Consider the following 17,595-nt stretch of genomic DNA (forward strand, 5'->3'; position numbering starts at 1 on the left):
TGATTTTCAAAACTTTATAAAAACATATTTATGCATCAAAATCAAATGCTCCAAAAACTGATTCCTACAAAAACAAACATATAGATCACATTTGTATGGTCATATATATATATATATAAAATGAAAACCTACAAAATAGACACAGTGCTAAATGAAACATGCTAATGGATTTCCAGTGTTTTTTTCAAATTTCTAACCCCATAGATGTGTTGTATGATTGATTTACTAAAAATTGACACGTGCATCATGCATTTTGGATTGAAATAATGGTATTTGGAGCCTCAAAAATTTATGAAAATTGTAAGCCGTTGAAATGATCAAAATCAATTCCCACCAAAGAATAGACGTTGAAGGTTCCAATGATTCTATGGTCTGAAACATAGATCAGTGCAATGTGAAGCAGAAAATTCTAGCAATTTAAAAAACAAATTCTGCAATGCAACAGAAACTGGCAAACAAAGGAAATGATGGGCAATGAGATTATATGCTCTGGAGCCTCCGTCAGCAGGCTTGCCCAAACTGTCTGGTACAACTATAGAACTTATCCAAATACAGAGGATATCCATATAAGTAGTGCAAGACAGGTCTTTGTGAGCATCAACCAGACATAGCAAGTAGATAAAATGCTGCGTTGCCATTACAGAAATCAGCCTTGTCTTCAAAACGAAAGGATTACGTCTCCATTCAACGCATTATAGAACTCCACCATGCGTCTATTCAATAGCGGTGCAGATGTCAGAACCTGATGATGATCACAAGAATACCAATCAGTATCCATACGAACAGATTAAAAAAAAATTGCAGCTTCAAAACAATTCAACAAATCCAGCAAACTGAAAGTGAACCAGAGGCAGGCAACTCCATTTGGTCTAGGACTCACTATCCCTTACATACACAAAATGAAAAAATGAGGATGACACTGAAATAGACAGATGAGGATGGTCATGGTTTTAACATGAGATAAAATGCTAGCATCTACTCTGCCATGATGGAATGAAGAGAGAGAGAGAGAGGTGCATGTTACGGCCTTTTGGTGTTTTATTTGACAACATTTTTGCTGTTGGTACAACTGGTTAGAGAAAACCTAAGAGAGGTGGACCACAAAAAGTGATCCATACCAAGAAGAAGGATATCTGAAAACAGCAGACAGATACAAACTAGTATAAGCCCATTAGGCAACACATGAAGATAAGTGTAAACCAAAACAGGTGGTTTTACATCAATACTGAAGATCCATGATCAATCTCATCTCTGTCAGTCTCCAGGTACAACTACTGCCTTCTAGGACTATTGTACATACACAGAGGACGGGAGTATCCCTAATACATAAGGAACTTTAAGACTGAAAAGAAATTAGATAACTTTAGGCATCCAAACTTCGGTCGGACAATACAGAAGCATTCTTGGTGTTGCTGCAAATAACACGTTTACAACAAGCAGCTAGGTCAGACAACTTACCTTCCAATACATTCCATGCATGTTGTGCCATTCAACGACCATATCTTTGCCTATCAGAAAAATCATCATGACCTCTGTCATGCCTACTCCCTCCACCGTAATGGTCATCATGTCGGCTCCTCTTAGACTGCCGGTCCACATCTCTATCATGCCTATCTCTTCCATAGTCATCTCTATCATGAGGCTCTTGAAATACCCGCTTTTCTCCAGCTCTGTTCAAGGTTTGAGCTTTTTCATTTGTCCAGCCATCCCTGATGTTGTCCTCCCTGTTACCCCCACGAACATGGCTCCTATTCTCCCCCCCATCAACATGGCTCCTATTCTCCCCCCCATCAACATGGCTCCTATTCTCCCTCTGCTTGTCATTCCTCATAGGCTCGCCTAAGTCCTGGTGTTTTCTGGAGAAATCATTTTGCACTGTATCCAGCTCCACATTCCAACTAACATGCTGAGATTTTGGATGTGGCTGATCATTGTATTCCTCATCTTCTAGTTTTCTCTTTCCTTTTAATGTTTCATGATTGTGTTCCCTCATATCCCAATTGTCTCTCGCTAATCCAGATCGGTTAGCTTGCTCTAATTTCCTTGCCAAAGACTTTTCATCCACACCACCACTCTGTTGACTATCACTGCTGTGGCCTACATTTCCCTCATTCCTCGCAGAACTTCCATGAGTCTTAGTAGGGAGGAGCTTATGGTCACTCACAGAATCATCTCTAACTTGACTTTTACCCAGAGATCCAATTTTACTTTTCCTGTCATCTTTTTCAGACATTTTTTTAACAGGACTGTCATGACCACTACTACTGCTGTAATCACTGTCATCACTGCTGCCACTGTCGTCACTTCCAGTACTATAGCTATCATCAGTATCTGTTTGACTTTCAACTTTTCGGGGAGCATGTTTCTTGTGAGTTTTGCTATGTTTCTTCATCCTATGTTTGGACTTCTTGTCACCTAAACTATCAGAATCATCATCAGTGTCATGTCTTCTGTTGATTTTCACCATCCGTCTCTTGGACCTTCCCTTATCACCCGAGCTATCAGAATCATCACCAGTGTCATGCCTTCTGTTGCTTTTCTCCATCTGTCTCTTGGATTTTCCTTTGTCACTCGAGCTATCAGAATCATCATCAGTGTCATGTCTTCTGCTTCTTTTCTCCATCCTTCTCTTGTATTTTCCCTTGTCACCCAAGCTATCAGAAACATCATCAGTATCACGTCTCCTATTGCCTCTAACATGTTTTATCTGCATTTTGTGAGCTTTCTTATGCAAACCAGAATCAACGTCATCATTCCTAACTTGTCTCCCGCTTGTTCTTCCATGCTTCTGCATTGCTTTTTCAGTTTTTCCCACACTGCTCAGAGAATTATCAAACTTCTCACTATCATGCCTGCTATGTCTCCCACGTTTCTTGATTGCTCTTCTGTTGTTTTCACTATCACTATCAGTATCTGACTCGTCATCAGTATCATGTCGCTTTCCACGCTTCCTATGTTCATCCACTCCCTTGCCAGTAGATTTTTTAAGGCCATCAATATCAGATTCATTCCCACCACTATCATGCCGACTTCTATGCTTCACATGCTCTGCACTCTTCCTCTGGGTCTTATAAAGCTCGCTATCTGTATCTGATTCATCATCAGTATCATGCTTCCCATCTTTTTTATATTTATCCAGTCCTTTTTGTGAAATTTTTATGTTGGCTTTTTCTTTCTCCATCAGACTGTCCATGGATTTCATATGCCTATTTCGATGTGATTCGTCACCCACATCATGCCTCCCACTTCTCTTATAATTATCCATTTCTTTTTTCGACCTCTTCTCACTGCCATAACTGTCAGAATCATCATCACTATCATGCCTCCTAGTTTGTCTCCGCTGCTTCTCAAATTTGCCTTCGCTAATCTTTCTGATGCTACCAATATCAAACGCATCCTCCAAGTCATATCTTTTGCTGAATTTTCTGGACTCCTTTTGTATTCTATTTTCTTTATTGTCAAGGTCACTGTCAGAACCATCATCATCCCTTCTCTTCCTACCATAATTTTTCTGGCCCATAGAATTTTCAATTTCATCCTTCCTCCTGTGCTCATCAATATTTACATCACGCTTTTTTGAAGGCCGATCATCCCTTTCACTTCTAAAATCATGTTTCCTATAGCTCTCATCCTTACCCTTTTCCCTGTCACTGTTAAGCAAATCATCATCCTTCTCATGTTTCATCTTATCTTTTGACACAATCCACTTTTCGTCCTTTTGTTTCTCCTTGTCACTGTCCTGATCATGTATGTCATCATGGGAAAGCTTTTCTTGTTTCTTCGGCTCTTCCAAATCCTTTTGAGATGGTTCATTCTTCGTAAGCCCAAGTGCTGCCCTCAGAGTTTCCAATTTCTTTTCCTTTCTCACAGCAATCTGGTGAGTCTGTGTATCGGATATCCTGGACAAAGCAATGCATCATTATTAGAAAATACACATTTTTTGCTGCTGCTCTTTTTTTAACAGGAGAAGGAAGCACAATTGCAGCATGTGTATATGTGTGTGTGTGTGTGTGCGCGTGTGAGCAAACACACACATAATAGTATCCAGAATGTTCTTGTGAACCACTGATACGAAAAAAGATGGACCGAATAACAAATGAGATTCTGAAGATATAAGACCATGAGTTCTTGTCCACCACAGGGAGCACGCAACTATAGGGGTAACAGCCACTTAAAACAAGAGAACAGTAAATAGATATACAAATCAAAGACAGAAAGGCTTTCAGCAATAAAGTCAACATTTGTCATATGCAGATCAATGTAAATTCCAATAGAAAGATTCAATTATCCAGAACAATATTCGTGGAAACACCTATAAAACCCTCAAAGTGTGCTTCAAAGCAAGCCAGGGATCACGGAGAGAACCTGGGAAGCATGCTCGATGTGAAAAAGGTCATACTTTCCCAACAGATGATCCAAGGTTCCTGATTCCTCTTTCCAGCTCCTAAAGACCCCACTAGTTCCCCCTATTGAACAAGCTTCCTAAAGGCTTCCCAAGTGCTTCTACTTCCTGCATCGGGACTTTTCCTAGATGCCTCCCCCACTGCTTCCTGCTTAAGAAGCTGCTATCAGAAAGAATCAAGAACTTTGAAGACAATAAGACAAAATCACGAATTGCACTTTGTTTGATCAGCACATGGTAGGGGCTCCATTTTGGATACAGAAAAGTAAGGAAACAGACAAATAGAAGGATTTTCATCTGAATTCCTCCTGCAATTTATATCCAAGAGAATGGAGTAGGTAGAGAAAACGTTACATTTCACCACTATGAAATAACAACATATCTCCTTTGTGAATTGCACAGAAAGGGATTAGGGAGAGAAACTAAAAAAATCTCCGGATAAAAAGGAGCTAGGTTTTCCTCAGTTTGACATCTCCAAATCTCTCTTTGCCCCTTGGCATGATTCTTTCCAAACCCCAAAATCAAAAAAGGACCCGAACAATCAGAGAACAGGTTGGAAAATGGAATAGGTCACCTTCATCGAAAGTCAATAGTCTTTCTCTAGTCAAGCAAGCAAAAAAAATCACTAATCAACTTGCCTAATCTAAACTCAGACGGCTAAAAAAACCCAAAAATGTTGAGACTCAAATAGAAATGAGAAGGTACAAAAACAATCCAATCTACAACATAAATAAGCCACTCATATGTAATCCTGTTCGCAGAAAAAGAGGCCAAGAAGAAAGAAAGATGCTTACTTTTTTGTGTCATCGATACTCACATCTCCCCTTTCAGAAGCTGCAGCTGCGGCCACTTCTAATCCCTTCCTCGCCGCCTCAACCTTCTCCAGAATCTCATCTTCCGTATACCCTTGATCAGCAAGAGTCTCCTCGAGCATGACCAACTTCACTTCAATCTCCCTCTTTCGATCATGCTCCAGAATCTCCTTATTCGCCTTTTTAACCCCGCCGATTCCCTGACCACTTTCAAATTCTTTTGCTTCAACCTTCAAATTCTTTGGTCTGACGAAGAACTTGTTAGTCTGGATGTACCCATTCGTTCCTGACCCTCTGGGTGTCTGCAATCCTATTCCATTGTACATCTTGGACCAAATTAACCTAGAAAAACTAACCCCAGAGGTGTCAGAGAATCTTCAAAACTTCGTATTTCCAGACTATACTAGAAGAAGGAATAAGTTCAGCATCAAATTTATCAGAACTAAAACCGAAATTGTAAGCAGCCAAAAAAGAGGGACGTTTGAACACACGTATTTTTTATAGCGGAAACCATGGCTACCAGAGTAAAAAAAGTGGTGACTAGAATATGAAGCAAAGAAGCGAATGTTTGAAAAATGACTTAATGAAAGAAACTTGTAACATTTAGGACCCATAAGGAGAAGTGACTAAGAAGCAACAACAGAAACAATTAACGAAACAAAAAAACTGTGCTTTTACCTAAACGCATCTTTAAGCCATTTGCCCACAAATACCTACCGGTACGTAGATTTTACTATAGGAGCCTATAGTAAATTTACAAAGAAAAAAAACCTTTCCCAACATTGGAAGTGCATTTCCAACATCCGCAAAGGCTCAAATTCAGCTTGTGAAAGAAGCTGAGTATCTCCACGATTCAGAAGCATGCTTCCGAGGTTTTCAGAAGCTGCCAATAAGTCGCGGCAGAAAACAGCGTAAGAAGAAACCCAGAAAACTACGACCTGTAATATCAAAAGCGGATCCTAGTGTCGACAAAGAGAGGCGATATCCCAACACGCTGAAAAGCATGCCGCGATTTAGCCATGCGGCCAAAGAAGGCGACCATATCCCAAGTAGGAACCAACACAATCCATAAACCCCCAACTAGAAATATCGAGGGGAGAGGAAGCAACAGACGCTCATCTCAAAAGGAAATGAGATTCGCAAACACAAGAAACCCCCCACCGCAAGACCGATCTACAGGGGTGAAAACAGACTCCTCTTTACTAATTAACAAGGAATGCAAAGTAAGAGAACTAAATCGAAGAAAATGGCCCTCAACTAAAAGGAATGGAAATTAGGGCATTTACTGAAACCCCATCCACAAAGCAAACAAAAGTAGTTTCAATAAAATCCAGATAACCTAACCATACAAAAACGCATTCGAAAACCCTCGAAGACAAGAAATTTCCAACGAGGAAAAAACACACCCGAATCCCTAAAAGGAGGAATTCAAAGAAAAAATCACAGAGATATAGAGATGTGCCAAAATTGTCCGACTCCTCCCAAAAAATACGTAAAACCCCTTAAAAATAGAAATTTGGGCAGATAATCGTTCGATTCCTCAAAGGAAAAAATCATTAAAAAAACGAGATTTACCCTACAGAGGGCGGTGCAAAAATCGTCGAATTCCTCCCAAAAGAATACAGAAACCCCCTCAAAAACAGCAATTTAGTCGGAAGAATTCTCCCTCTTTTAATTCATCAAAAAATAAAAAATAAAAGAGGAGATTTACCAGAAAATTCAGAGTAAATCAAAAGTAATAAATTAAAAAAAATAAAAAATGTTTAATTTCGCGCTCACCTTCTTCGCTTTCCAGAGTCGAAGATCGCCGTTCGGGTGAGGAAGGGATTGTCTTTTATAGAAAAATATTTAGATGACAAAAATACCCTCATATAATTTACCATATTGCGTTTTTGTCCTTTCGAACCCACTCATGCTTGACGTAGGGTTCACCCAGCTAGCTGTAATCTGGACTGTTGCATCCCTTTGCTTGGCTTTGACCAAACCGGAACGTAGACAGAAGAGGCCCAGCCCATGGACCAGACTCAGAGGCCGTAGGCGCACATCTTAAACTCAGGAAAGACCTAATTTGAAACCGGGTGAGAGCTTAGACTAGACGATACATCGTGTCAACATTGACTCGTAATTGGCCCGACTCTTTGACTAGGTATTGGCCCCATTGCGATGCGGGCTTGACTCAAAGTCTCATGTTGATCTGCCTTGGCTCGATCACCCGTTCATGTGTCATGGACCGGCTTTGTGGTGTTTCCAACTGTGAGTATGGTCATCAATGGGCTAGATCTATGTTGAGGATTCAACCATCTGAAAATTGGATTTTTAGAAGCATAAATGATCCTAATTCCTAGCTAGTTTTCAAGTAATCAGAACCAACTTGAACCAAGTGAGGATGGAATCTATCATTTGAATATGATGCCCAACATCATGTGTTAATCCCTGATTGTTGAATCAAACAATTCCAAATAAAGGAGTTCACCCAATTCAAATAAACATGGGAGGAAGGGGTGACTCTCATTGGGTGTGCGGGTGCCTTTAACTGGTGGGCGTCGTAAGAGCTTGGGTGTCGGTGACCCCACCCGAGGTTTGCCTTGTAGGGAGGCAGGCGCGATGAAGGTTTTTCATCGTAAAAAACAATAATAATAATAATAATAAATGCACGTCCAGCACAACCTTACACAATAAGCAGATACATATAGTAATAATATTAAACCTTACATATCAAACTTTTGTTGCATTTTCTTATATTTTGCTGGGAGCCCTAAAGAGTATGGATGCTTCCTTACCAACTTATGAAGATATAGGCATTGGCATAGGAGTTTATAATTACCAACTGTCAAGAAAGGCAATCAACTTGTGGATTTAGAATCAGCAACTCCTAGAAGAGCACCCTTCACTTCACTTTTTTCCACCATACTGACAAATATCACGATATTTATGAAAAATCTCGCGATAATATTGTGAGAAATTGCCTAAAAGTTTAAAACGGCAATGTCTCACGAGATTTATGTTTTAAACAGTTATTTATCATGAAAAAACTGTGTATTTTTATTTTTAAATGTTTTTTATTAATATTTTCTTATAAAAAATTATTTTTTTATTGCTGATATTTTGCCAAAAATGCAAGATTTATGAAAAAATTCAATTTCTTGCAAGTTTTTGAAAAACGAGATTTTAGCTAAAAAAAATGTTTGTCACTATGTTTTCCACCCACCCAAATGCCTTTTGATGTTATGGATTCTACATGTCTACTCCATTGACCTTAAACTACATTATCCCCAATAAATTATTGTATTTAGTTGGGCTTAAACTGTGACCTTTTTTTGGATATTTTGCATTACCATATATTGTGTAAGTGTTTTAAAGGGGAAAACAATATTATGGAGTATGGACACTTTAAATTGTAAAGCTTGGTTTTAGATTTTTTTTTTTCCATCCAACATAACTAAACATGAGTGCTTGTTATTTGGGCAAAATCAAAGTGCACCCCAATGAGTCACCTATCTGAATCATTGATACCTTTAAATTTGTGATGATTTAGGCCATGTTTGTGAGCCAGTATTAAAGCAAAAATGAGAGAGATCGTCATAATAGATATTAAAACTTATTAGGAATGGAGTTGTCAACTACACCTTTTTTTTTTTTGAAAGGCAAGCTGGGGTTAGGCAGCCCCTAACCAGTTACTCAACATACCATTGAGTATTGAACTTTCAACGTCCCAACACATGGTGACATGCACTAACAGCTCCTAGGCGCCGAGCGCCTGTTGGTGAGTTGTCAATTACATCCTTGTGAGAATAAGTTAAAAATGCAATAGGGAACGTCATATCCCCTCACATTTTTTGTAAAATTCAAGCTCTCAAACAGCAATAGGGGTAGGAGATTCATTAAGGTATTGCCCATAGAGTGTGTTTGCTGGTCACGGAAGAAGGTGCTTTGTCAAAAAATGAATCGGACCCCTTCAATGGGAAACGTTTCCCCTGAAAGGGGGGATTCAAACATTGATTTCGGGCTCCCTTTCCTTGCAGAAAGGGAAACTGATGTTTGTGTTGTCGTTGTGGGCCCCGCAGAAACGCATCGATGGGTGTAGTTTCTGCGAAAAAAACCCAACTTTCAGCATCACAAAAACGGGCCCTTAAGTTCTGATCGCTGCATTCTTTTCCTTGGATTTTATTATGTGAGATTACCATCTCACATGAAGGATCAACTTCTCGAGTCTAATTAAACCAAGGCAATATTTTTGGCTTGATTGAAAAGGGGGAAAATGTTGTCAAAACTCTTCTTTAACAAGTAGTGCAACCATCACTTGGTTTGGTTCAACAAGATTAAATGGATTTAATCCATGAGTAATTTAGTATATAATTTGTGTTTAAACTATGACAAAAACATACCTAAGTCTAATAAACCCAATAAAACAATGTTTCTTATATAGTTGTTTACATTAAAAATTTGCATATCTTAATTGAGACTGGTTGAACCCAAATATTGTATGAAATTTCACAAACCATACTTGGCTCCATATGCTTTGACCCTAAAAGTTTATCAAATTCCTTTCTTTGTTATCAAACCTTAATCATATTAGATCTAGTATGGGCTGGGATCAAGTCATACCTAACATGTTGACACCCTAAATAATGTTGGATGTATTTAGCTATTAGAACCCGAGCTCGTACGAAGGATGGTTCTATGAATTCTATGTATGCAAAATGGAGCGCAACTCGGGAGAGGGACACACATCACATAAGTGAGGGGTGCGCAGCGATGAGAGAGATATGTGTGTCTCCTAGGTGACTACGCAGGTATGCGTATGATAGATGAGGGGTCGATGGCAAGGGAGGGAGAAAAGACATTCTCTACGGGTTGATGATGGACGTGAAAGAAGAGGTAAAGGAGAAATATGTTCCCTTAGTGAATCAAGAATCAAACCAAGAATGAAGGATTGAGAGAATTCTCTTAAAGCTTCATTGAAAAAATACATAAATTGTGCACCTCTGTTTATGGACTACAAGATAGCCAAAAGAGTAAATGTACAAACATAGTTTCAACTTGAATAGGATTTCAGGCTGGACGGGTTAATCTGCAATGGATCTTGGAGTTGGGCGGCTCTTTCGGATTAGGTCCCAACTATAGTGAATCTAGGGTTGGGTCGGACCTGGAGCAAGAAACGGTTTGTATCAATCCACCCATCTCAAACATGCCTTATCCTCAAGGCAAGAACTGGTCTAGCAACTAATTATCTTCCCCCCTCTCCTAGATCAAACACTAAGGTAGGATATTCCTCATATGTTGTGAGTTGGCCATCTAAGTGGCAGATAGTGCTAAAGTAATTGTCTGTCAATTGTACCAAGTGTCACCTTTAACACATATCGTGCATTGGGTTGTTGTAACTTCACCAACGACTTGTTGCAGCGAAGTCCTATAATTATAGTAGGGTGAGGATTGATAGCAAGGGATACACGAGCATAAGGCATAGCAATAATGCAAGGATGAGTAGGCGGCTGAGCATTGCGATAATGCATGAATACATAAGCACAAGATGTTATGACAATGCGAGGTATGTTGGTCGTGTGGGGTGCTTTATAAAGACACTGAGACATTATCATCATAACTTGCTTGCAAGTGGTGGTACACATGAACATTACCTGGGTAGGGTTGTGCAAATGGGTGATGCCCTTCAGTAACTGATTTGGATGCTCAGTAGAGGCAACAATAGGCAAAGCCAAATAAGTACTCATGTTGTCCACAACTGAATCACTTTCTTATTGTGTTTTGGTGCATCTGCAATGGTCATTGGGGGGTTGTGCTTCAGTCATGCCTTCTTCCATCCCTTTACACATACCTTATTGGGCGTGACTATCCTCACAATGGTTGATGCATCATTATTCACAACAACTATAGGAAGCAACTCGAGTATTTCATCGAACACTTAGCAGGTAACATTTTCTAGCATTTCTTGCATAAAGTATTTACTCGAGTATGAGTGTTCACATTGATCCTCATAAGCCTTGAGTGTGATAATTAACATCTCATGATCCTTGGTTAAGAATTGTACTACAATAATCTATTCCATTAACTCCACACCAATGAGAGTCCAACGAATTCTTTATAGTGCATCATCGATGGCATCAATATATCACATCATGTTGATATCATTATCACCAAGTCGTTGTTCTTTAATCGACTCATGCAACTGTAATACCCGCAATTTTTTTTGGCAATTACTTAAATAAATAAAGAGGAATTATTATCTTAAATCTGATCTTTATTTATTTAAAAAGGCTTGTTAATTATAATTTATGTGGCACATTAATTGAAAATGAAATTTCAAGTGAATTGGAACTTTATCAAAAGTTAAAATGAAATTTGAATTTAATCTAAATTTAAAATCATGTAAATTAGAATTTAAATAGAATTGAAATTTTAATTGGGTTTAGAACTAATTTCACTTAAATTTGGATTTAGTATGTTGGTTTGGATCCAAATTAATTTTGAAAAATTATTGGGTTAGAATTTGGTATGAAATCTAAAACCTAACATGGATCCAAGATCCATTTTAGAAATATTAGGTTTTTTATAATTAAATATATAAAATTAATTTAGTAAATTACCAAGGATGCTGGGATGCTCCCTAGTGGGACCATACCCTTATGGTTGGACCTTAGTTACTAAAAAGAAAGAAAGAAGAAAAAATTGCAAAAAAAAAAGTTTTGAAATCCAAATTGTGTTGGATTTTAGATTTCAAAAAGAGGAAAGGAATGGGGGCTTGAGCAGCCCTCTCTCTCCTTATTGTGGGTTGCTAAGGGAAGCCAATGACTTGCCTTAGCCTTTCCCTCTCTCTTTAAAAATAATAGAACAAGGGGGGCACACCCACCCCTTTATCTCTCTTTCTTTATCTCTTCTCCTCTCTTATCCTTCAAACTTTGGAGGAGATTTCAAAAATCATTGGAGCTACAATTGAAGGTTGCATCAAGTGGAGAAGACATTCAATCTATTGGAACTCACATTTGAGATAGGTACTTCTATCATATAGGCTCGAAATTGGATTTCGAGTATATAGGGAATGCAAAATCAAGATCCATGATGATCCATGGTGAATCAACCATAGATCTTACATTAGATAGGTTTTAAATGTTTGTATATGACATAGCTCATGCTCATATACTTCAAAAATATCGTTTTCTTCGAAAGCAAGATTCAATTTGGGGTTTTACAGAAAACGTTTTTCAGGGAAAAAATTGTAATATTATAGATTAGATGCAAAACAGTTTGTTTATGCATGTTTAATGATTTGTATGAATGATTAGGTAAATAATAATCTTGAAATTGATGTGTATGATGATTTAATAAACTTGTAATAAAGTTGATTTTATTAAATACAAAGAGTGTTTTTTCAAATATGTGCTTTAGATCTTGAAAAAAATATGATTTTGGGTATTTGTTAATACATGAATCAATTTCTATTCTATGTTACAACATCATGATTGCTTGATGATGTGTGTAATATGTTTAGAAATCCATGATTAAGTGCTTTTACATGTGTTTTTATGTAGATTGTTAATTTGAGACAACAGTTATACGTTGTTTGTATTTTCCTAACTGAATAACATCAGTAGAAAAATCATAATGCTCAAATAAATTAGATTCTGACAAAATTCTTTTACATGGATCGTGTAGACATGTGCATAAAGTCCTAGTAAATGGGGTTTGGCCAGAAAGCCTATCATTTGAGGGTGTTAGTTTATGTAATATGAACCATGAAACCTGACCTATGTGCATAACCGGATCTAGTATGTCCCACCATAAAAAGATTTAAATTGTTTTATAGATTTTTTAGCTGATTTTTTTGATATATTTTGTTAGACATCTTGAACACTCTATATGACTCTTACCAGTAAGTACCAGAACTTTATCCAAGTTGCTAAGAATCTGTTACTTACAGGAAATCAAGATCTATAAAATTCTATCACAGAAGTTTGGTCCAGATTAATTCTAAAAAATGTTGGCAAGGATTATTGCAACAAGAGTAGATTTTATTAAAAGGAAACAAATAAGGCTATTATTAGAAAATTATAAGTATTTGGATATAGTGTTGAATCATTGCTTCTTCAAGGAGCAAAGTTCTATACCTATGTCTATTGACAAAAAACCAGTTTCAGTGCGGAAATTACTATAATAAAAATATAAAAGGTTTTATAGATCTGTAAATTGAAGATGTTAGGGGATAATTGTATATATTACACGTAATTTTTTATTGATTGTTAGAGCTTTGTACGAGTTGTGGCAGAAGTTGTAACAACAAGGTGATTTCTATTATTTATTGTTTCTAGATAATGAATTATGAACCTATGTGATTCATTGTATAACATGTTTTCATGTACATGGTCGGTTTGTAGATCATGAAATTAACTAAGAATTGTATGAGATTGATTTATGACAACATGATGAATGTTTATGCATGATGGTTGTGATGAATATCATGTTTGCTTGATGTGATGTGTCATATGAGTTGAACCTTATGAGATGACAATGTGTATTCATGATTTATGTTATGCGCATGAGCATCATGCATTGTGTGAGTGGTGTATGTGAAACATGTTGAAATATGGTAGCTTTTGAGAGATCCTATATGCATACAACTCATGAGGGAGCCTAGGTTTGATAGAACCATAACAGTGTTTGTGTGCACCATATTGTGAATGTTTGTCATGCATGTTCATACACACTCTAAACTTCAAAAGAGGTATGACTTAAGGGTACTTATGAGGAGAGTATGTTATCGGGAGTCTGACTCAAGGGAATCCCAAAGCGAGCAAATGTTATTAAGGGTTTGGTTTGAATGAATTTATGTTGTTTTGTGTTGTTTGTGAGAGCATTCTAAGAAAAACTCAGACTGGAGGGCCCTTGGTGTGGAGGCACTTGAGTTGATTGGTGAGTCTAATTAATTAACACTAAGTAACTCATCCAAACCAATTGTCTAGCTTAGAGAGGGTGGGTAGTATATACGATCGAGAAAATAAATGATTAATTTGAAGGGCAAGGCATCTCCCTGGTTCTTCATCCTTAGAGTTGAAAACCAAGACTACCCGATAAGGCCTAGGTTGGCAGATCCACAACTCTATAGAGTAGAAATCAATTCCTTAGACTACTAAAGTATCTCTCGACTATTGGTTGATTCAGTGATTGTTTGCAGATTTTTTTGTTTCCATATAGTTAATGAAAGATATGACATAACAAACCCCCTATCAGATTGGTTAGATCAAAGTTGAGCCCTTGGGAGTCTACTCTTACAGGGTGAGAAAAGAGAAACAACACATTAGAGACGAGGTTCACTTGCTTTACATGTTTCACATATTCCACATGTTGAGATATATGAAATGATTTTATGCAATAGTGCATGATCTTGATTATTAACAAGTTTGAATGCAGGTATTATGCTAAAAAGTAAGTTAATATTATTTATTTACCTCTATGCTCAAGTATGTGTATGTAATCTGGATCTATGATATATGTTTGATTGATATGGGCATTGCATACTTTGTATATTTAGAATTGATTTTCTTATTTGTATGGTCGAGTGTTACTTACTAGAGCACAATTTGACCCCCTACCTTTACCATTTTCAGGCAATGAGTAAGTTGGGCATGCGGAAAGCTTGTATTGGTATCAGGATGGACGTCATTGCTCTCTTCTTGAATACTAAGATTATGTTTTGGTGCTTAAGCATTTTAGATATTTTAATAATATATTAAGACTCTGGTTTTATTATAATTGAATGTTAAATTAATGAATGGTTTGTTTGGACCTCTATTTTGATTACGCGTGGATGGTGGTTTGATAGTAACCCACCCAAGTTTATTCTTGATAGCCCTTCTGTTGATGTTTAAAAAAAAAGTTGAAATTTCTCAATATAAATTTGGGGTGTTACAACTTTGGTATCATAGCCAAGTGAGTTTAAGAAAAGAGTATGACGATTCTAACACACAATAATTTGGCATCATTGTAAGTATATTCCAATTATAGTTTTTTGCTTTAAGCAAGTTAATATTTGAAACTTTAGTCTATACGACAACTTAGACCCATGTTAGAAACATAACACAAAAGTTTGATCAGAAACTCATTTCTACTTCAAATTTTTTTAATAGATGGTTTGACAAAGGCGTTGCAATGATATCATGAATACCCTTGACTACTTCACTGGAGTGGTAGGACAACAGGCCTAAACAATGTAGGCCATGGGAGCCAACTTATAGCAGGTGACTCAAGACAGGCAGGTCACAGAGAATAGGCCTATCGCAGGGGGCGTTATGTCATACAAGAAGTTTATGGAGATGGTGCCACCGACCTTTGCAGAAAAGATAAATCCTAAGGTTTCAAAAAATTAGATTTGAGAGATCAAACACATTTTTGGGGTTTTAGAGGTTTCTGATGATCAAAAGGTTAATTTAGGGATATACAAATTGACAAAGCAGACAACGAAGTGGTGGAGGACCACCCATATTGTGAGGTTCTAAGATGGGCCAATGACTTGGGCCCAGTTTTTGGAAATGTTTAACCTAATGTACTTTTCAAAACATGCTCGTGATAAGATGTAGGAGTCCTTAGACCTGTAATAGAAGGAGACCCTAGCGGAGTACATTACCCGCTATCACAGTTGGAGCGGTATTGCCTCAACCTATATATGATGAACCGGGAATAATCTATGAAATTCACCAATAGGTTGAAGTCGGCTATGCACATGAAAGTTTACATGCATGGACCATAGATTTTGGACAAGGCCATTAAGGTGGCTACCCTACTGGAGGATTATTGGATCGAGAATCATAGGACTTCATGAAAGAAGCTAAGACATCAACAATCAGTAGTCAAAAGAACAACGACAAGAAGAGAATCAACTGAAACAAATTCATGCCACCAGGCAAGAGGCACCAGCAGTAGGACAATCGATGTTCGAAGTGTCATCAGGCCCATGAAGGGAAGTCGTGTCTGCAAGACACAAGAGTTTGCTTGCAGTGCAACGAGATGGATCACTTCGTTAGGGAGTGCCCTTAGATGAAGAGTAATAAGGAAAGGATTACAATTGGGGGATAGGCTCAGCAATATCCTCAACAATAACAACAACAACATCAGTCGCAGGGATAGAAGAAAACAATAGGTCATATATATGCCACTACTATGGCCTAAGATGCGGATGTGATTGAAGGTATTATCCCTATCCTAGGCTACAGTGCTAGAGTACTATTCGATAATGGAGCAACTCATTCTTTTATTGTTATATGTTTTGCTAGTTTGTTGAACTTGCCTTTTGTCACTTTGGGTTATTTGTTAGAAATTGTTATACCCTCGAGCGATAGAATGATCATTCTAAGTTATTTGCCAGATATAGAGGTAAAAATTTTAGGACATAACCTATCAACCAACCTGATTATGTTAGAAATGATCGAGTACAATATGATCATGGGTATGGATGGGTTGTACGAGCACTATGCTTGTATGGCATGTTGTGAAAGGTGAATCCAATTTGTTCACCCAAATCAGTATGTCCTTGAGTATCAAACTGGTAAACCCATAGAGAAAGTGATATTGATCTCAACCCTTAAGGCTTAGAGGAAGGTGGAGAATAAATGCGAGGCCTTCATAGCCATTGGCTATATGATTGATCCTAAGACAACCCCTCTAGAAGAATTCAATGTGGTCAGAGAATTCACGTATGTATTCTCTGATGAGCTTCCTAGACTACCTCCAGTGCAGAAAGTCGATTTCATGATTGAGTTGGTGTCTGAAACGACTTTAATCTTGAAATCTCTATATCATATAGTATCGACTAAGTTCGAGTAACTTAAAAAACAACTACAAGAACTGACCGACAAAGAATTTATCCAACTAAGTGTGTCACTATAGGGATCACTAGTCCTGTTTGTCAAAAAGAATGATGATTTTATGTGGCTTTGCATCGATTATCGGATATTGAATCAGGCTACGATCAAGAATAAATACCTTTTGCCATGGATCAAAGATTTATTTTACCAATTATAAAAGGCTAAAGTAAATTCTAAAATAAAACTTTTGATTTTGATTTTCTAAGTTTATACCTTAAGGAAAAGAAAAAACCATTAAAATAGAGATTTTAACTCAAGTTATCAAATCTTGTAAAGGTGTTTTCTAAGATTGACTTAAGATTAGGCTATCATCAACTCATAATTAGGGATGAGAACATCCCTAAGACGATGTTTAGAACGTGATACAAGCATTACTAGTTTGTGGTTATGTCATTCAAACTCACAAATGCTCCAGCAACATTCATGGATCTCATGAACAGAGACTTCATATTGTACTTGGACTAGTTCATGATTGTCTTCATAGATGATATCTTGATCTATTCAGAGAGTG

At 37.4% G+C, this 17,595-nt stretch overlaps 1 protein-coding gene across 2 annotated transcripts; it reads right to left on the reverse strand.

Annotated features, from left to right (window-relative positions):
* Window positions 1–421: 421 nt before the first annotated feature.
* On the reverse strand, window positions 422–7,017 carry LOC149837025 (uncharacterized). 2 transcript variants are annotated; one of them, XM_090005765.1, is made up of 4 exons: window positions 6,994–7,017; window positions 5,197–5,556; window positions 1,459–3,899; window positions 422–742 (listed from the first exon to the last, which is right to left on the reverse strand). In XM_090005765.1, the coding sequence occupies exons 2-3, from the start codon at window positions 5,538–5,540 to the stop codon at window positions 1,490–1,492; spliced, it is 2,754 nt and encodes a 917-aa protein (XP_089861891.1). In that variant the 5' UTR covers window positions 5,541–5,556; window positions 6,994–7,017; the 3' UTR covers window positions 422–742; window positions 1,459–1,489. The 2 variants fall into 2 exon arrangements, with proteins under 2 accessions (XP_089861891.1, XP_089861890.1); XM_090005764.1 differs by having other exon boundaries at window positions 5,197–5,565.
* Window positions 7,018–17,595: the final 10,578 nt, after the last annotated feature.

This window comes from Nuphar pumila, chromosome 5 (genome assembly GCF_984573655.1).
Source record: "Nuphar pumila chromosome 5, dmNupPumi1.hap1.1, whole genome shotgun sequence".
NCBI classification, from domain to species: Eukaryota; Viridiplantae; Streptophyta; class Magnoliopsida; order Nymphaeales; family Nymphaeaceae; genus Nuphar; species Nuphar pumila.

Excerpts from the sequence above, each read along its gene's own strand:
- LOC149837025 (XM_090005765.1), bottom strand. The coding sequence starts at position 5,540 with ATGTACAATGGAATAGGATTGCAGACACCCAGAGGGTCAGGAACGAAT. Across the intron at positions 3,900-5,196 it reads AGTATCGATGACACAAAAAA|GATATCCGATACACAGACTC; the intron begins GTAAGCATCTTT and ends TGCTTTGTCCAG.